The following is an 18891-nucleotide window of genomic DNA, read 5'->3' on the forward strand; positions in this document are numbered from 1 at the left end:
GAAGAAAGGTGTTAGAGCGACAGAGTCCAGCTAGGTATGTCCGAATGCTCGACCGCAAGAATCCAGTAGGGGCCAAATTCTCAAGGCGTAGGTGCATGGCCAGACACGAGTCCACTTGTCAAGAGGCTGTGTGATGCCGTGCAGTAGGCACTTCAGATTTCGTTCGCACAGGGTCGCGCAAAAGGGCTCCAGGAATTGATTCAGTCGTCCGACGTTGCTTTCCAAAGTGGAACGATCAACCACGGGCACGGTGGATGTTCGTGTGATGTCAATGCTGGTGGGATTGTGCCTGAACTGATCACCATGAAACGTCAGAGATATCAGTGGAAATGTGGCCTGGATAAGCGTATAGTCCCAAAACACGTAGTGGCCTTTGGCGAAGATTGGATCAATCGGTTACTGTGAGAGCCACTGATGTCTACTCGACAGGACTTCCGTGGTTCGTGAGAGGCGGCAAGATGGTGTCCTACTGAGTTACAGAGGCTGTACCGGCATTCATGTGGCTAGGGGATGGCCGGGCGCTGCAAGGGGTCTGAAGGTCGCAGGGCGGATCTGCGGCGAACTCGAAAGGACTCAACAGGTTGGTAATGAAGGCGGTGTCCGGTGGATGAGTGATACGAACAGCGGCGCAATGGACAGGGGGGCCCAGCCTAACAGGTCTACATCCCATGGACGGTGCTGGCAGTCGGGGCACATGTGCGGGAAGAGATCGATAGAGTCTTGTTGCAACGGGGCATTTGGACAGGACGGAAAGGTGTCGAGATAGGACCGATGGGCTTCTCGTCGCGCGCGAGGTGTTTTGGAGCGTTGGATGTTCAGTGTCAAACGGGCCACACAGCCGCGCCGCAGTTCGGCTAACGACGATCGCTGAGTGGGTGTTTCGAACTCAGCTCCAAGTCCACCCGCGGGCTATGTTGGGTGAGCTTAAACTCCCCGAGATGGCAGAGGAGCTTCTTTACCCGCTGGACAGCTTCAGGTTGCTATTCATAGTTTAGCTTTGTCTTGACCGGTGAGTGGCTACGGTACTTTCGGGCATGGGGGACCTTGCCAGGCTGATCTCTCCAGGCTGATCTCTCCAGGTAATGGAAACAAGTGCTAACAGAATGCTGCTTGAAGGGTCGCTCGAACCAGGGAGAACTATAGTTGTCATCGAACCACTCACTGGTGACAACTTTCCACATCTCATCATGCTCTCTGTTGATACTTCGCCGGCCACTGGCCTGGAAATCTCCGAGCCACCAGGGCACGAGGCGCACTGCAGCACAACCCAGAATCAGCCTTACCACCGGCCTCGTACCTCTAGTTACCTTGCCTACCGGCCAAGGGTATTGGACAATGGTTGGTTACCTGAGGTAGCTCTAACTTACCTGGTACAGTGGCACCGAGTAAGCACAGCCTCACTGGCCATGCGTGCCATTCCACTTGAGCCACCCCCAGCCGTGGCTCAAGTCAATAGGCCGCTAGAGGTGTCATTAGCCAGGGCAGAATCGTGGCAGATTCCAGGTCCACCGTCTAAGACTCTGACTTCTCACTAGCTGATGCTACAAGTTACTGTACGAACTCACGCCCTCGGATCCCTGGTCCCGCAGACTACTGACTGCCCAGGCATTGTACTTTTACCGAGGACCGCATCACAGATCCCGGAGAAAAGCTTCAGTTAAGATCGAGCAATAGGACTGTAACCGCCCCTATCCCTAGCACCCTTTCCTCCTACGGTACGATCTTTTCACGTTATTGATCATCGAGGCATCCTCATGATATCTCTTCCAACACGAGCGGCGGATTCCGGCGCAGTGCCGTTCCCTGCAGGTAAATGCAAGAACCTAATGACTTTCCGTTGCCGTCTTCCATGTTTGACACCAAGTCTCCCATCAGACCCTCCCGGGCTATGTGTGGCCGAATCCACATAATGACATCAGACGGAGTCGCATCTCCTCTGGTTGCCGGAGCCATTGTCATACTTGAACAGACCGAGTCCAGCTCCAAGCGGGCTCTTCGCCAAATCTGGATTGCTGCTTTAGCAATCAATCGGACGCCACATAGTAGCGCCGAATGAGAGTCGTCGGTCATGACGTTTTGAATGTTGCGCATTATTTCCTTCGTAACTGAGAACGCCGTAGCTGCCGCAGCCTTGCGTCCATAGGCGCTAGCGTAAAGGGTCTGCATTGTGAGGCTCCTCCAGATGGCCTCTCTCCGTAGGCTCTTTCGTCTCATCATCCAAGATATGATCGTCAAGCTCTTGCCTAGACCAAGCTTCTCCAAGGCGTCATAATCTGAAACGAAGAGGCAAGGCTCAAAGATGCGTCTCTGGAGCACCGTCCATATTCGGCTTTGTACCACAAGGCTCTGTAGATCTCGGGATGGTTCTGCAATGTCGCCGATGCCTGAAATCCCGGAAACATCGCAACATACACCAAGAGTTCTTGTCTCGTGTGACCGATTGAGCACGAAGTGCTTCGAAACCTCCTCTATCAAACACGCAAGTTGATCAAAAGCTTCGATGCTACAGCCAACAGTCAGTGGCTTGTGTTGAACCCGGCCGGGAAGAATGAGATGATCATGTGTGAAGGTGCTAAGCCAGACTCACAAGAAACCATCTCCTTTGCCGTGACCGATCTGTCCTAAACTGTGCAAGATCTGGTCCATCCTGTCACTTTCTTTTTGCAACTCGACCTGTCTGGCTCTCAGACTCTGCATTGCCTTTGCCAGGTCGGCGTGATGAGTATTTGCAGTCTCGTGACGCCATTTCAAGGCATTGTGTTCCTGTTTTTCGGCCGTAAGCTCAGCTTCTACCGCTTCGCGAGCGCCTCGCTCCTTATCCAGCTCGCTCCTCAAATCTTCCATAGCAGCCTGTGCTGCATCGAGCTCGTTCTGTAGCTGTGCTTCGCAACGTTCGAGTGTGGAAGCCAATTTTACTCGCTCTTGCTCGGCTGCCTGCTCAAATTGGTCCATTTCATCCTGATGAGAAGTCTTGAGCAAATCTACCTCTGCAGCATGTTTCCTGACTGTGTCTGCCAATTTCTCAGTATACTCCGATAATTCCTGCACGTGTTGCTTGTCCATCTCTTCGGCTGCGCTCATCAATGCTTCCTGCGCTTTCTTATGCGAATCACATGCATCCACTAGAGCTCTCTCCTTTGCAGCTAGCGAATCTTCGAGGTTTGAAATGGTCGAGCGTGCCAAGTCAAGCTCCTTTCTCTGCTGCGTATGCTTTGTGATCATGCCGGCCAAGTCGAGTTGAATTTTCGACAGATTCGACTTTTGCTCGCCGAGTGCTTTAGCGTGAGCATCGTCTTTGTCGGCGACTAGTTTCGCGTGGGTTTCTTTCATTTCCTCCACTAATTGCTCATGACTAGTGTTGCTGTCGGTGATTCGATCTTTAAGGCCTTCAATTTCATCTTGTAAGTGCGCTTTCTCCGAGTTTAACTCCTCATTAAGAGCCCTGGAAGCCTCCAGCTCCTCCAGCAGAGCCTTGTGTTTGCTCTGCAGGTTGGTAAATTCATCTTGCATTCCAGTCAAAAGAGAGATCTTCTCAGACTGCTCACTGACATCACCTTTCAGTCGCAAGTTCTCGCCAGCTTGCTCTCCAATGATTCTCTCGTATTCCTCTTTTGTGACACTTAGTTCGATTTTCATTTTATTGATCGCTTCTTCGTGCTGTGTTTCGACCTGCTTTACAAGGTGATCCTTTTCACTCAACAGTCCTTGACTTTCTTGATAATACTGTAGGAGACGATTGATGTCAGGTAGTACGCTAGACACTTTCTCTAACAGCCTCTTGCGCTCTTCCTCTGTACCTGCTGGGGCGGACTTGGCGATTGCTTCTGGTAAAGTGAAGCCCATAGGAGGTGGGGCAAAAGGCGGGTAGAAGGCTTGTTGGTAAGGTGAACTGGCCATTACTGTGGGATAGGGGTAGGGATATGTGCCGAATGGAGGTTGAGAAGGCGGGCGGCTGGCGTGATGAAGAAACGTCGGGGATCGTGGCGGCGATGTGAACGGGGTACGTGATTTAGAATCGGATGCAGCTTTATCGGGAGTGTAATTGTTGCTTATGGGCACTGTGCTCTCGGATTCTCCGCTTTCGCCCAGATTTATGAATGCTATCGATGCTTTTGGAGCTGGCGCGAGTAAGGTATCCTGGACTGGAGGCTCGGGTGCCGATGCGGTGATCAACGATTTCGAATCGTTCAATGTGAGATGGGGAGCCGTTGTAATTGGAAGAGGAAAGCCGCCCGGGAGAACAGGCATGGCCAAGGTATTTGACGACATCGCTATTGACGGAGAAGATGCTGGAAATGCAGTTGAGGGCCCTGGTGAATTCAACCCGAGAATTCCTGTTACGATCTCCTCCGATTCCTCGGCCACAGTGGGTTGCATTGAGTTGATTGACCGAGATGACAATGATCGAGCAGGTTCTGTATTTGTGTCATCGCTGCCCAGGTTCTCAGTCGTTGCAGGGGAGCCTGGAGGTGACTGCTGCTCTGGGGCCGAGTGAGCATTCACAGTGGCCTCTGAGTCAAACTCAGCCTTTTGATCAGAGAGATGAGAGGAGTTGGAAATGACAGTGCTTTGTCTTGCCGACTCTGCGAACTTTGGTCTACCATTCTCAATGACTGAATCAATATACCTAGTAGATCTTCTAGAGCTTGTAGACCGCCGGGATGAACTCAAAAGCGGATCAGACTGCCGGTGATCGTAAGCTCTGGGACGGTACACGTACACAGCAGGCGATGTTGGCCTGCTATTCCTTGGGACCGAAACCTCATCAAGGGTTCGTGAGAGAGTCTTAGACAACCTGAGAGAAGGCGAGGTGGATGGGCGACTGCCCGGCTGCCGCTCAGAACTTTCACCAAGGCTGCTACGCCGACTCCGAGGTTTGGCGTTGGTCTGATAGGATGTTGTTGACATTTCACTGGCCTGTGAGTCTTAGACTCGATTCCGTGGTCAATGTGCAGAGTGTAGCTATAAAGGCCGGGCGAAAGAATCGGTTGCAGATGCTTGGTACTATATAGAGATTAGTTGTACAGGAAATGCAGGCACTGCCAAAAGAAGAGCAGGCCGACCTGCAGAAGGAAGAACTATGCATGGAATTTGAGCCCTACGGTGACTGGGCTCTACCCGCGCGTAAAAGAACAGTCATATTCAGTATGTCACCAGCATAACTGGATTTTGGTGAGGAGAGTGGGCTCTTGCTGCCCGACCGAAGTCCAGACGACAGGCATTATCTTCCCCTCTCCACACAAAATCCTCGGCTTGCATGAACTATGTTTGTGATCACCTGCGTTAGTGACCATTATGGTAGCACATCAGTCTCACAGACATCTCGTGGCAGTTGCTGATTGGGTTGGGTAGCGAGCAAGAAAAGGTGCCTCGTGGTGGTTGTATTTTGGAACTGGTCAGGGCTGCCCGGAAAGACGACAGAACGAGCTTGGTCGAAAGTGGTCTAGCTCCTTGGCAGTTGCTCTGGTCTTCAAGACGTCAATGTCCATAGATACAACTGCTGAGACTCGACGAACCAATTCCTGCTACTCGGATAACCATGACTTTTCTCTCAAGAGGGGCGAGGACTGCCGCTCGTCCCTTGAGACGTACATTACAGCACCAAACGCGCAGAAGTGCCAGCCACGAAGCTGGTCACGGTCACGGCCACGATCATGCAGGACCCAGAGAGAGCGCTTTTCATGTCGATATCGGATCTGGAAACGAGTCGCTAAGTGTAAGGTCGAAAGTGCACCACAAGGGATACAATGTCTAATTGTTATCATAGAGGGGATTCTTCATCAGCCTGGCCCTCATCCCGTTTGCGTATGCTGTGTATTCGGTTTCGAGTTCCCCCAGCGACAATCCTATTTCCCGACTGGTAAAACAATATGAAGACAACAAGAAGGCCGACGAGACGAAAAATGTGGTTTACATGACGATGCTGGAACGGGCAGCGGCGGACCGCCAGCTATTTGCGGCGACTGCGCGTGACGACAGTGGCCCAGCACTACGAAACCCAGAGTAAGCGGATTTGCGAACTCATGGACATCTCTTGATCGAAACTGACAGATATGTGTTCTAGACTTTTCAATGTCGGTTCTCCCTATAACGTATCGGCTGGGAGTTCTGCAAACCTATCTGCGCTTGCGAAATTTTATCAAGATGAGAATAAAGAGGCTGAGAGATTGAGGATTGAAAGATTGAAGACAAATAATGGTGTCTCAGCATATGAGTAAGCTCAGAGATATGGCGGGTGCTGTCATCATCGCATTGTACATATGAGAACCTTCAAGAATCGACGGTACAAAATGAAAGCTATAAGATCGTCATGATATTGATACTGTTCGTTCGAACTTCTGATTGTGCTTCGCACGAGAACTGCCATGAAATACGACAATGCCTTCGTTGGCACGATCATGGTCTTTGTGAGTGTTGCTACCAAGACTTTACATAAAAGCTTTCGTTTCAGAACTAGTTTGAAATGTTGCATTTTGCAAGAATTGAATAAGTCGGCTTTTATGCTGTAAGCACAACAGACTACAAAACCCGTGGCAGAAGTCTGTATTTTTTTTAAAGGGAATCCCGATACGTTTGAGCGTGGTTCGAGAAGAGACTTGCCACCGAGCCGACAAGTGAGAGCCTGTGTCGTCAACAGCGCCGCCCCCAGTGAGAGACATAGGACTTCTAGTCAGAGACCGTAGCAAGGCAACTCGAAACCTCCGACCTTAGCCGTTTCGGCTTTCGGCTTGTGAGAGGAAGCCGACAAAGACACCTCTAGCTTGTTGACGAGACATTATGCTTGCTGTCCAATTGAACATGATTCAAAGCTTAGGGAGCTCTTCTGGTTCTCCGACGAGCGCCAGGAAAGACTCATGAACCTCGTCAGTCAGATCACTGGCTTGCAAACTCCTTTGTCGCTTTGCAAATGCCCGTCGTGAGCACTCTCTTGTGATGGCGCTTCCGCCGAACGCTGCCACCAAGAGAGTTTCTTCTCGGCTCATTTTCTCGGGTCCAGTATCCCACAGTCCTTCATGGTAGAGCCCTCGCCAGGCCAAAAAGGTGCCAAGCGATCCAGTCAGGGTATCACCTTGACCTCCAGATCGCTTCAGACCACCCTGAAAGTCGGAAATTGTGGTGTCTACGCCTTGCGAAATATAGTCCACAGCACCCTTCTGGATAATGCAGACACCGCCTAGGGCCTTAGAGAGTGTCTGGCAGGCCTTTTCGGGATCGCTGTTGTCCTGATCCGTACCTACTGCCTTCGCAAGTCGACCAAACTCAACAACATTAGGGGTCAGAATGCACTCTTTATGTCCCTTGATAAGGTCTGGGTCTGTCTGGACAAGCCAAAGAGCATCTGCATCAAGTACCATTGGCACGGGAGGATCGTGGTTTCGAGCTGCATTGATTACAGCTTTCACCTGCTTCTGTGTGATGACGTCTCTCCCCAGACCCGGTCCTATTACCAACACATGTAGACGTGGTAGCATATCGAGAATTGGCTTTGCCAGCTCTTCGCCCGTGGGATCCTGCTCTTTCTGTGCCTGTGAGATTGAAGCTGTGGATCGTAGGATTGGTGACACCATGAGGTTAGGTGAGTAGGATTTGATCGTCTGGGCCGCAGAAGGCTCGCAGAAGACGTAAGATAGATCACAACCTAGCCGCGCCGATGCCATCGCTGAGAAGTATGGCGCCCCAGTATAATCGGCACTACCACCGATGACAGCAACTCGGCCCAACTGTCCTTTGTGAAATTTTTCTAGCATTGGAGGCACGAGTTTGCGGACCTTGCCCAACATGGCGCGAGAGGCAGCCGACATCTTGATCTCGCTGGAAGTTGGATTTGAACTCATTGAGGTCTTTGATATGCTTCGGAAGATGGTGGTGATATAGGAGCTAAGGGCAGTAAGCGAAACAACTAGGCAGGACGATCAAGCTACTCGTAGAGATTCAAATCTGAACAAAACGCTCGACGAGGAGCATATTCTTGCCGCTATGAGACTGTGATGTCAGGAGAGGAACCTGGGGAAAGACGTCACGATGTACGAGAAGACGCGCTGGACAATCCAGCACACTAATTGGCGGACTTGCAACCCGAGAGGGGAATTGTATGGCAAGCTGAACTAGAATGTGCAGATGCAACTTGTTGACTGTTTGTTAAAGCGACGCAAAAGTCTCTCAGAGTGTATGATATCGCGGTCGGTCGGAATGCGCATGACAGGCCACTCTGGGGAAAGTTTCCGCCGCCGAAACCTCGGGCCACAGGGAATCTCATCTATCATGGATCAAAACCCTCTCAGCCAGATTGCAATTCTTGCACTATGGTACTGAACTTGTGACTAAATATTCTATCGTACTCTTGAATCTATTCATACCAAGGATCAGGGCCTCTAACCTTGATCCTTCGCTCCGCGTTTCAAGCCTCCAGCGTAGCGTAATAGCCTGCAAGATTGACAACTTGGTCTTCGAAGTTCTTGAATTTGATGCCAAAGGTCTTCTCCGTCTTACTTGCATCGAAAAGCACTGGGACGGACTTTATGGCCCCTCCAAGAGGAAAGGTACCTTTCTCGACTTCCTCCGGGAAGTGCTGCTTGACAATGCCGAGTGCATCGTCCCACTGATCAGGCGTCTCCCCGACATAGTTGACTCCAAAACTTTGGTTGCCTTTGATGTCGGGTGAGAGTGAAGCGATGTGTACAAAAGCAACATCGTCGACATGACACGTAGCCATGGGCGTTCCAGCTGGGTTCTGATTTCCCAACAGCGTGGCGAAGACGAAGCCATTAGAGCCACTATTAGCAGCTGTGCGAGTCGTTGCCAATTCGTTCTTGCCGATGACGAACGTCGGCATGATATTGACCACGTCAAAGGACGGCTTTTCACGCGCAATGAAGTCTCTGGTTCGGTTGTAGGCCAGGGTTTTGCTTGCACCGTACGCAGTGAACGGGTTGTCGTACGGGCCCTGTGGATCTGGTTCGATATTGTCCGCTGTGAAATGCTTTGGGGCAGCCCAGTCTGGGGGCAGAACAGCCAACACGGAGGAGGTGATGACAACTTTCTTGATCGAAGACTCTTTGAGTGCCGAATACAGAATACCCAGGGTTCCCCGGATGGCTGGCTGCAAGAGTCCTGTGTCATAGTCCAGGCTGGGATTGCCGAGCGGAGATGCAAGGTGAACGATATAATCCACGCCTTTTACTGCTTCATCAAAGGCTCCTTCCTTTTCGATGTCAGGGACAATGGTGAAGGTGAGCTGGCTCAGATATGGTCCTGTCGACTTGGCTGCTCTGACCTCGGCAGCTTTGGCTTCGGATCGGACAGCAGCACGGACATTGTAACCTTTTGAAAGAGCCTCGATGAGGGTGCGGTAGCCTACATGGCCTGTACTGCCCGTCAATAGAATGAGACCGCCTGCCATGAGTAATGAGAGGAGTGGACAGATCTGTCGAGTGATAATGATAGGTTGGATAGGAGATAGAACGCCTGCTGCGATCGTGTGGAAGAAGGAACAACATTGCAGAGAGGGCGGGCAAACGTGAAATATATACTCATGAGCATAGCCATTAATACGCTTGGCAAGTTGTCGTCAGGCACGTCGTCAGGCCCATGTCGTGCCTGAAGCTAACATCGCACTTCTAAACCTGACTAAAATAGCAGCGTTTTAAGAAGGAATAGTGATCATTTTCTTGCGCTCGGACGTATTCCATCAATCGCATTGTTAAGAGTTTGTATATATCGGCCGAGACGAGATGGATAGTAGCCAGATCAACCATCGGATCCCTCTGAATACAGAAGGTCTTTGGAATGAACAATGGTCGTCGTTGTCTGATGAGGACTGTTATTTTGTGTTTACTGATCTTAGATAATGCGATTCAGCCATGGTACGACTGATTATGTCATCTGAGCCTCACTAGCCTGAGCTGGAGGTCAACCAGCCGTTTCTTGGCGCAGGCCGTGTACGAGTGATCTCCATCAAGTCTCAAACCCGTTGTCCATTAATCGAAGGACGAGTGTCAAACATCAAAGACTCGATTGGCAAAGCCCCGAATTCGCACTCGGCTCTCTCCCGGAAATGCCACGGCAACTTTAGACGCATCAGTTTTACACTATGCTTGATCAGGCTGAACTAGATCGGCTCAAGCAGTTTCATGCTGCTCACTTCTCGAATCAACCGACACCGAAGCTAGCCAGTATCCCCGAGAGACGAAGGGGGATGGCGGCTTCTCCAACTCCAGGAAACGATTGCGATGAGCTGGGGTTCTACGAAGATGGCACGAAGAGGACTTTGACAGACGCACAAATCAAGATGTTCCGCCATTCGGAAATTCAACGTTTGCTCAGCGAACGTCGTGCTACTCAGGCGAGGGAAAAGAAGCGACAAAAACGCAAGTCTGCCGCAAATGGGCACAAAGTCGCTGCTTCTGGATGGAAACCCCATTCAGATCCTCGGCTCCAGACACAAGAGCGCAACATCGATGCCCTCAAGTACGACGATGAGTCAACCTCAGAAGCGAAAGAGAAAGCGGCGCCGAGAAGTTTTCTGTGGCCGAAGCTGGGCAGCCCTTGAGATGAGCAGACTAATATCCAGAACATTCTTCCGTAGATCATGAGCACCGCTTGCGTCCTCTCTGCGCTATGACTACTGGGCTCCTCAACCTTGGGCCACATCATGTACGCACAGTAAGCATTACTTTTACCCTCTTTCCCTTCTATGATGAACATTTGTATCATCCTTAGCCTGAAGTGGCGTTGGCAGCAGCCTCAGACTGGCTCTGATGATTGCTCCAACCCTCAAATCCCACAGTGTTGAACCAATCTTCTCTCTGAAACATTCCCTCATAACACCTTATTACTCTGGAAACCTTTGAGGCCACGCTAACCTCACGTTGTTCCTAGATTCTTTCTCTCACTACTTTCACCCCATCTGTCAGACTTGGTATGCATCAACGTAAGGCCAGAGGTGGCACTTACTCTTCAGAAGCTCAGTTGGAGCACGTCTTGGGAGATGTATCAGCCTCTCCAGGCTCTTGAGTCACCCCCAACTCTTCTGGTTGGACGCCGCTGCTCCCACTGCAGTCCAAGTCTATCTCGACTTCAACCACATTTGGTCCTTCCGTTGCGGTCTCCGAGAGATAGCAATGACTCACCAATTGCCCCTGTATGGCGTCGCTGTCTTCGCGTGCATGGTTGGCTGTTCGGTCGACTGGGTGATCATCAATCGTGTAGGCGACCTCATCAATATCCAGATCTGAACACGCTGCTTACCACCGCTCAGCAAGGAATCCGCACCAGGGGTGCTTGAGCATACCATTGGACCACTGATCGTCATTGTCGTTGTCATGGCCGTTCGGCCGACTGACACTTTCATCCAGAAGCGTTGGGAGAGCTCCCCCTGTAGATGATGAGTTTTTGGCCATCATTGGGTATCGCCAAGTTTTTATCTACTGTCGCACAACTGCATCCTGATACCAAGGGCATATTGGTACAGCGCCCTCTCTTATACTACCAAGCGTCACACCATCATCACACATATTGCCAGCGAGCTGCAACAGGCAATTAACCATTTACTTCGACACGTATACAGACTTGCCTCACCGCTCTTTTCATGCATGTGAGAAATGCTGCAGCCACGGGTAGTCCATCAGAAAAGGGGACTGAAACGAAGTCCGCAAACTAAAGGGGGAGCCAGCCGGGAGCCGGGCTAGTGTAAAGCACAGCCTTTTCAAGGCAGATCGTGCAATAATATCCGGAAATCCGCTTCCCCGGAGACGAACGGCGCCTTATCGCAGCAACTGGCGCTACAGAGCGTTCTTCGAGTCTACATCGAAGGTCCCTCTTGCCAGTAATACCATGAGTTATAGACTGGACGAAGAATCTAGGAGACACCTGGATGCCAATTTCATCACCACCCTATACGGCGGAGAATACTCATTAGGCAGCACGATACGCTATCATCTCGTGAGACCAGCATGGATTGGTCCGGCAAACCCTACAAACTGCATGGCAAGGATGACAGGCTGAGTGCCAGTCAATGAATGGGTCATCTATCTCTCGTGTGGAAAACCCTGCAGGGTACGAAGTATTTGTGGAGCCAAGGTCAATTACCTTCAGTTCAAGTAATTCGGAATCACATCGGGGGCTATGCTTCATCAAGTGCATGGGGAGATTGACCTTCGGCATAGAGGGCTTCTAGTGATCCTGGACCTTTGTTGCTTGCAGTTTGCTGGGCGCGGTCTCCAGCATGGCCGGCAGAAGGTCGCAGAGAAATAAGCGCTGGCCTTCCAGCCTCTGCGAGCTCGGTCCACTTCCGCATGTTTTCTTTTTTTCCAGACCCATCAAAGGTCCAAAAGTGAAAATCTGGGGACTTGTGGCCTCGTTTCTTTGGTCGCGACACTTAGACGGCTATGCCAGCTCTGACCGGTGACCAGGTTCCGAGACAGCTCTCGCCTCCGACCGAAACATGGCCTCGGTGGCGGAAAGAAAGGCCGCTCGCAACCTAAGCGCCGACTCTCCCACCTGCAGACAGTCGGCAAGCACTGGAAACATAATGGCTTTCCAGGTGGCTCCTATCCAGGGTGTTGTTCTTGAAGAAGTACGTGGCTTGGACGACCATTGAAATTGAGGTTCTATATGGCTATATCAGGACTCAGCACACAACATCTTTATGGCTTTGTTGCCTTGAACTTCGCAAGTGCACCTATCATGTCCCTAAATCTCTCGTGTCTCGGTCAAGCTCTGGCCTCATTTTAACTATCGTTTACCCCATGACACGTCGATTCAAATAGCCCACGGACAGTCCAAACTTCGACACAACCCATAACGACCCACATCTCCCTCCTCATGCACCAGTCAAATGATTAACTTGAACTGGGGGCTGGGAGAAAGGAATACGAATGCATTGATCTGCCGATTTTGGACTGCCATGTCGAGAGAGGGTCGTGGCTAGCATCTCCTTCCTGGAGAGTCTTTGGATCTTCTATCCATACCGGCACAAAACCCTTCCCACGGGTGAGTCAACAGAGCAACAAAGTCTGTTGGAGTCTTTGCAAGTACAGCAAGGCTTTCCCCCTTTCTATCTGCTGTATGCGAAGCTTTACCTGTCAATGCGAGAACTAGCTGCTGTTCGTCTCTTCTCAGATCGCCCTCCGTTTCGAAGCCTTTCACGTCGCCGTTGGGTTTACCTACCTCAGTGACATAGCCACCCCGATACTCTTCCATCGAGCAAACGCCAAACGAAATTTACGGGCTCATTCAGGACCTGTACTCGACCTAGTTTGGGAAACTGACCATCATCGGCCATAGTCGCCCTGTTAACAAGCTCCACACGTGGTTACTTGAATTCTAGAGAAAAACACGAATGTGAACAGCAAAGAGAAGAGCTTTGTCAGAAGAAACCTATGATTGCTTCAAAATAACATGAAAATAGTGCTGCGAGCACCATTGGGACAGGGATCTGGCATCAATTTTGGGTCCTTCCTTCTGTTATCGTACCAGTTGTGGACCAGAACAACGACACGCGAATAAAAACCCTTTTCGCAGCATCATCTAGTAAGTATGCAATCATAACTAAAATCATTGTCTTGACTTTGACCTTATGAAGCGCAGCGTTTTACATTACCCTTACTCTCTGCGGGAGATCAGAATACCTGCAGACCTCAAATTGAAGTGCGGACCTTGCTTTTTGGTTTACCGCGTCACCTTGCGAAATGCTACTGAATTTGGGTCTAATGCGATGAGCTACAGATGTTCAACTGATAGCTTGCCCTCGCTGCATGCCGTACGGTTCACTCAACGATGAAAAGATCCATACCTCAGGTACCGAGTCAGGCAAGCCTACTGTCTTCTACAGCCTCGAGTACCACCGACAAAACGCGGTTTCAATACCACGAAGCGACGCAGTCGAAGATGAACCTCGAATTTATGTGAACCAGAGAAGCGAATCAGATCTGCACTATTGCATCACACAATACACACACCGATCCATCGCAGTCTGGAGAAGAGAACCACTTGTTCTGCGAAAGCAACACAACATAGACTTAGGCGCGGTTTCAACTCTGAACAAGATGCCAGCCAGCCAGCTAATCCCAGCAATACTTCCAAATCCAAATGAGCCTGTATGACAGCCTCTTCAACGGTCCTCAATATCAACGCCGGCGTTCTCTGGATGTCTCATGTTCACAGTTACTCTAGTGCGCGAATCCTCCATGACCTCAATCAAGGCCGCCCTGGCATCTTTCTCGGTTTTCATCTTCCCTTCGATGATCAAGGGCTTGATGCGGTACGAACGCAGCAGCACTGCTATGACAGCAACAAATTCCACTTGACTAAATTTCTTGCCCGGGCAAATTCGAGGACCGCTAGCCCACGGGAAATAGACCGCACCTGGAGGTGGCTGCGCAAGGATTTCCTTTCCAGTATCCGGATCAGTGGTAATCCACCGTTGCGGCTTCCATTCGAGAGAATCAGGTCCCCACCATCGGGGGTCGCAGTGGACGCCGTATACGTTGGTGATCACGTACATACCTGCGGGGACAACAATATTGCGGCCTCCCACACTCAGTGTCTGAGATTGCCCGGCGGGCCAGCGAATGGTGGACGGCAAGGGGCCCCAAATCCGGAGAGTTTCGTACTATTCCAGTCAGTTGTCTATGCTAAAGTAACGTCCAATTCCCACTTACCATGACAGCCAAGCACCTCACAAGCAGCGGAAACGTGTCCGCATAATCGAGACCATGCAGATCCTTGTCTTGAAAAACGGCATCGATTTCCTCGCCAACCCAGTCTTGCACATCCCTATGCAGTGCTAGGAATGGGAAGGTGTAGGTCAAAGCATTGGAAGTCGTTTCAAAACCGGCAAGATTGAACAGAAAGAGGTTGCCGAACATCTCTTCGTCAGTCAGGTGGATGGAGTTCGTCCCAAGTCCTAGCCCAGGTGTCTTCTCCTCACGCTTAGCCGCCTCGTCTGCTTCGACCAATGCGCTCACTATATCAGCAATCTGCCCACCGCCACCCCCTTGGGTTATTGCTCTATGGTACGCGACGATTTCCTTGAGGTATAAGTGGAAGTCCTTGATGGTGTCTTGTAAGTCCTTGATGAAGGAAGGCATCAACAATGGTGGAAGTCGAACATTCTTGAACAAGAGCACTTTAAAAAGGTTCGTCAGCAGAAACATCAAAGATTCGGGGAAGCTCTTGAGGTGGCCTTGCGGCGTGTCGCGTAGACCGCTCGAGAAATCGTGGATTTGGCCGAACCCAGCCCCGGACAAGACATGCAGAGCTATCAATACCATGTCGCGACGAACATCCAACATGGTGCTACCAGTCCTAGACTCGGCACAGCGACCGTCGAGCCATTGTCGGGCTTGCTTCAGTGACTCGTCCCAAACAAGGTTATAGTTCTGTTCACGGAATGCAGGGTTGATGATCTTTCTCTGCCGCTGCCAGTCTTCTCCATTATCGGCGATAACGTTCTTTCCCAATACTGTGAAGATCTCGTAGACAGGCTCTGGCTTGGTCCAAGTCTTGTAATGCGACAGGACATCGTTGGATGCCTTTGGATCATTGAGATAGATGTAGTTGGCCTTTGGCGAAACGACCACGAAGACATCTCCCCACTTCCGATGTATCAGATGTCGTTCGCGCTGGGGGGCTGAAAACTTGCTGATCTCGTACCAGTAAGTGAAAGGCAGATACTTGACCCATCTCAAGTTCTGGGCGAATAAACCCCAGAATGGATCCAGCCACGAGACCGGCGTGATAACGATCGGGATCCCGAGTTTGCGCGCTTCGCGGTAGTTTTTCCAGAGCAAGAGAGAACGTTGGCAGGAGATGAGAATGGCAGGGAGCAAGACGAGGTAGATCCAGAGTGCCATGTTGCTCAATTGCTCACGGCGGTATTCGAAAGTGGGAAGATGTCGCACAAGTCAGTTTCTACGTGAAAGAGGACACGCCCTTGACCGCTAGAGAGCTTGGGCTTAGGGAGCACCGCTTCGTTTATAACCTGGATGCGAATACGAACGAAGGGACACTCGGATTCGACCTATTTAGGGTTCTCCGCAGAAGAAGAAGCACGATGACGGCCGGTGGCCTGAGAGAACATCGTATGTCGTATTCGCAGCATAGCACCGTTTCCGGCCGGAAAGAAGCTAGCCTGGCCCACGAGTCGGACTGTAATGAGTGCATGCACACGGAGACGGGAATTTCCACCGTGAAACGGGCGAAGATGCAATCGCAAAGAACAATCGTTGGATCGTGTCAACAGTTTCTTGTCTGTGAACCCCCGCCGGCCTTATAGGCCCATCCAGGCTGTCTTTGCCACACAGTCGACGCCTGGCTTTCTCTTGCTCTGCCTGATCAGACCTAGGTGCCGCAACTCTGCCACCGAGCGGTAGAACAAAGCCAGGGCTTTCCGCTCTGTAGCCTCGTCCATATCTTCATGGTCTTCTTCTTCGGTATCTTCTGTATCTTTGTCGCCGTTCTGCTCTGTCCCACTATGCCCAAGAGACGGCGCAACCATACCCCTGAACGCATCCCACAAATCACGCACGTTGATCACGGTTCCCGCCTCGTTGAGCATGCTGAGCAGCAAGGAAGTCGGCGGCAAGGTTGTCTTGTCGAGAATGGTGCCTTTATCCAGCATGCAGCAGTCGCAACCTAAGTAGTCCGAAGGGCGGGTCAGAGCACGTTCGAGAGCATAGCGTGTGCGGGGGCGGACAATCGCAGACAGTGGTGATTTGAGGTTGTACATGTAGGCCTCGGCCATGAAGCTGGTCCAGGGGGATGTTTCTGGACTTGCAGATGCATATGTTGTCCTTGATTGTACATAGCGCGTCAGTAGGTTTAAGAACGCGTTGGTCAATTCAGACACGTCTCTGGTCGTGGTCGGAACATCAAATTGGAGCTTATCCCGGATCGAATGAAGATTAGGAATTGCTTGATCAGCATCGTAGCCCTCCGACTCAGGCTCGAAAGTGTTGAGGTCTTCTATCTCTTTGGATGTCGCTGACAGGAGATCCCGGAAGTCTTCGAAGGCGGCCATGGATCTGACTGCGGATTCGATCTCGTCGAATATCCTGGACTCAGTCAAGTCTGGCAAGGAGGCGAGTAGCTGTCTCTGAACTTCGAACGACGACAATGCCGTTGTGCCATGCAGTTGCCGGTAGATAATTCTCAAGGCGGCTACGGTCGTTAGGATCAAACGCATCCGTTCTTGACCTGCACGCAGACTCTGGATTGCTTCGTTCTCGAGTGCTGCGTCAGAGACGAGAAGAGTTCGCAGATGTTGTCTCTGGGCTTTTGTACCATTTGCCAGGTTCTCGCAATGGGCCCGGAAACCAGCAGTGTTACGAATCGTCTGAGCCAGGGAAGGATTATCAGACAATGCTGTGTTAGCGTCAGAAACAGCAAAGACTGATAGAGGATTCGCGAAGAAATGTGACATGAACACATATTTGAGTGCCCGTATGATAGTCTCAGTTGTGCAGCCTTGGTCTTCAGCCAACTCCGCAAGGACGCCCAGTGTCGCAGGCCCCAAAAAGACCCCTGCGCCAGAGTCCTGAATGGTGGCATAAATTTCGAAAAGAGGATCAATCTGGTCCTCCGCATGTAACGACTCAAAAACTCGAGCGTCAAGATGGCTGACCGTCGACCTGGAAAGCCTAGATTCAAAAAGAGCTACCGTCGTCGATATCTCGATGAACAGGACAAATGGTATACGATCTGTCCAGGACCTGAACGTCGCGGCCAACTCAGAGAAGACCCCAGTGTCGAACGCCTCAATATCCGAGATGAAGACTAATACTCTCTGTATACCGTACTTGACTGAATAGAGTTTAAGCAGTTCGAGATCGAAGTTCATCGGGATCATGCCCTTATTGGCGGCGAGGAAATTGTTGTATTCGTCCATACCCCGTCTCTGAGACAGCGCCAGCCTGATAACGTTCTTCAGCGCGATTTGGAGGCTCGGTGCATGGCTGGGTTGAAGTCGTATCAAGATCTCTGTGGATGTATGAGAACCAACGCCCTCCCAACCGCGGGAAAGATCTTTGTATGTGTCTCTGCCGCGAGTAGAGACGACCAGTCCAGTACCAATCTTGTCATCAGACCTATCTACTTGGGAGTTGCGGACATAGTCAAGCATCTCATCCACGAAGTTCTTGTCCACCTTCCCGGTTACAGCGTCGATCTTTGCTTCTTGTTGAGCCCATAGTGTATGGAACAACTGCTGTCGAACTTCAGGGCCTTCAGGGGATTCGTGGCCTCCAAGAAGTCTGGGCCAAGTGTATTCCTCATCTTTGTTCAATGTGCCATGGCCAGGGGTCCCAAGCTTCCTTCTTTTCTTAGGCCGTTGATCGAAGTCTTCGTGTTGCTCGTTGTCCGTTGATCTGAAGACGTAGCACCCCTAGTATTTGGGTGAGTATATAAGGATGCGGGAGACGGAGAAGGTCTTTACCGTGTGCGCATTATCATCCACATACACTTCTTCAGTATCCATGAAGTCAGCAGTCACAGAGTATAGCAGCACAAAGGCTGTCCCTTCGGAGTAGAAAGTGTATTTGTACAGCGCGTCTTGAAATGAGAGCGCGTTCTCCACTTTGCGACATGCGGCGATATTTGGGGAACTTTTTTTCCGCCGCAGATTCAAGAGTCTCTTCACTCCCTCATCAACGCCATTCACGCCGCAGGGCGACAAGTATCCATGCGTGGTATTTGCCAGCTGTCGAAGAGATGGCATCAGCAATTTTGTCTGTCACCGAGCTTCGCCGGACATCAAACATGCTTTCAGTCTTTTCAGAGTATCCGTCCGTATAGGCAATCGACTCGGTCTCGCCCTTCCCGTTCCCAACAAGGGAACGATCATAGTCAGCATGGCCCTTCTCGCCCTCGACAAGCCTCGCGACCTCTTCCATC

At 51.0% G+C, this 18891-nt stretch overlaps 9 protein-coding genes across 9 annotated transcripts; 2 read left to right on the plus strand and 7 right to left on the minus strand.

The window, feature by feature from the left end:
* Nucleotides 1–1752: 1752 nt before the first annotated feature.
* On the minus strand, nucleotides 1753–4908 carry PV08_00772 (uncharacterized protein; the record flags this gene model as incomplete). The annotated part of the gene is made up of 2 exons (XM_016375137.1): nucleotides 1753–2503; nucleotides 2588–4908. 2 exons carry the CDS (start codon nucleotides 4906–4908, stop codon nucleotides 1753–1755), a joined length of 3072 nt encoding a protein of 1023 aa, XP_016240413.1.
* A 631-nt stretch (nucleotides 4909–5539) lies between these two features.
* Nucleotides 5540–6218, plus strand: PV08_00773 (uncharacterized protein; the record flags this gene model as incomplete). The annotated part of the gene is made up of 3 exons (XM_016375138.1): nucleotides 5540–5716; nucleotides 5768–6003; nucleotides 6065–6218. 3 exons carry the CDS (start codon nucleotides 5540–5542, stop codon nucleotides 6216–6218), a joined length of 567 nt encoding a protein of 188 aa, XP_016240414.1.
* A 585-nt stretch (nucleotides 6219–6803) lies between these two features.
* Nucleotides 6804–7835, minus strand: PV08_00774 (YjeF family domain-containing protein; the record flags this gene model as incomplete). Its single annotated transcript, XM_016375139.1, has 1 exon — nucleotides 6804–7835. One exon carries the CDS (start codon nucleotides 7833–7835, stop codon nucleotides 6804–6806), a length of 1032 nt encoding a protein of 343 aa, XP_016240415.1.
* Nucleotides 7836–8398: 563 nt separating this feature from the next.
* PV08_00775 (uncharacterized protein) lies at nucleotides 8399–9400 on the minus strand (the record flags this gene model as incomplete). Its single annotated transcript, XM_016375140.1, has 1 exon — nucleotides 8399–9400. One exon carries the CDS (start codon nucleotides 9398–9400, stop codon nucleotides 8399–8401), a length of 1002 nt encoding a protein of 333 aa, XP_016240416.1.
* Nucleotides 9401–10090: 690 nt separating this feature from the next.
* On the plus strand, nucleotides 10091–10549 carry PV08_00776 (uncharacterized protein; the record flags this gene model as incomplete). Its single annotated transcript, XM_016375141.1, has 1 exon — nucleotides 10091–10549. The coding sequence occupies one exon, from the start codon at nucleotides 10091–10093 to the stop codon at nucleotides 10547–10549; it is 459 nt and encodes a 152-aa protein (XP_016240417.1).
* A 415-nt stretch (nucleotides 10550–10964) lies between these two features.
* Nucleotides 10965–11399, minus strand: PV08_00777 (uncharacterized protein; the record flags this gene model as incomplete). Its single annotated transcript, XM_016375142.1, has 2 exons — nucleotides 10965–11239; nucleotides 11291–11399. 2 exons carry the CDS (start codon nucleotides 11397–11399, stop codon nucleotides 10965–10967), a joined length of 384 nt encoding a protein of 127 aa, XP_016240418.1.
* A 2711-nt stretch (nucleotides 11400–14110) lies between these two features.
* Nucleotides 14111–15854, minus strand: PV08_00778 (uncharacterized protein; the record flags this gene model as incomplete). Its single annotated transcript, XM_016375143.1, has 2 exons — nucleotides 14111–14611; nucleotides 14661–15854. 2 exons carry the CDS (start codon nucleotides 15852–15854, stop codon nucleotides 14111–14113), a joined length of 1695 nt encoding a protein of 564 aa, XP_016240419.1.
* Nucleotides 15855–16270: 416 nt separating this feature from the next.
* On the minus strand, nucleotides 16271–18475 carry PV08_00779 (uncharacterized protein; the record flags this gene model as incomplete). The annotated part of the gene is made up of 2 exons (XM_016375144.1): nucleotides 16271–18382; nucleotides 18434–18475. The coding sequence occupies 2 exons, from the start codon at nucleotides 18473–18475 to the stop codon at nucleotides 16271–16273; spliced, it is 2154 nt and encodes a 717-aa protein (XP_016240420.1).
* Nucleotides 18476–18644: 169 nt separating this feature from the next.
* PV08_00780 (uncharacterized protein) lies at nucleotides 18645–18890 on the minus strand (the record flags this gene model as incomplete). Its single annotated transcript, XM_016375145.1, has 1 exon — nucleotides 18645–18890. The coding sequence occupies one exon, from the start codon at nucleotides 18888–18890 to the stop codon at nucleotides 18645–18647; it is 246 nt and encodes an 81-aa protein (XP_016240421.1).
* Between the last annotated feature and the right edge of the window lies 1 nt (nucleotide 18891).

This window comes from Exophiala spinifera, assembly GCF_000836115.1.
Source record: "Exophiala spinifera strain CBS 89968 unplaced genomic scaffold supercont1.1, whole genome shotgun sequence".
Lineage (NCBI taxonomy): Eukaryota > Fungi > Ascomycota > Eurotiomycetes > Chaetothyriales > Herpotrichiellaceae > Exophiala > Exophiala spinifera.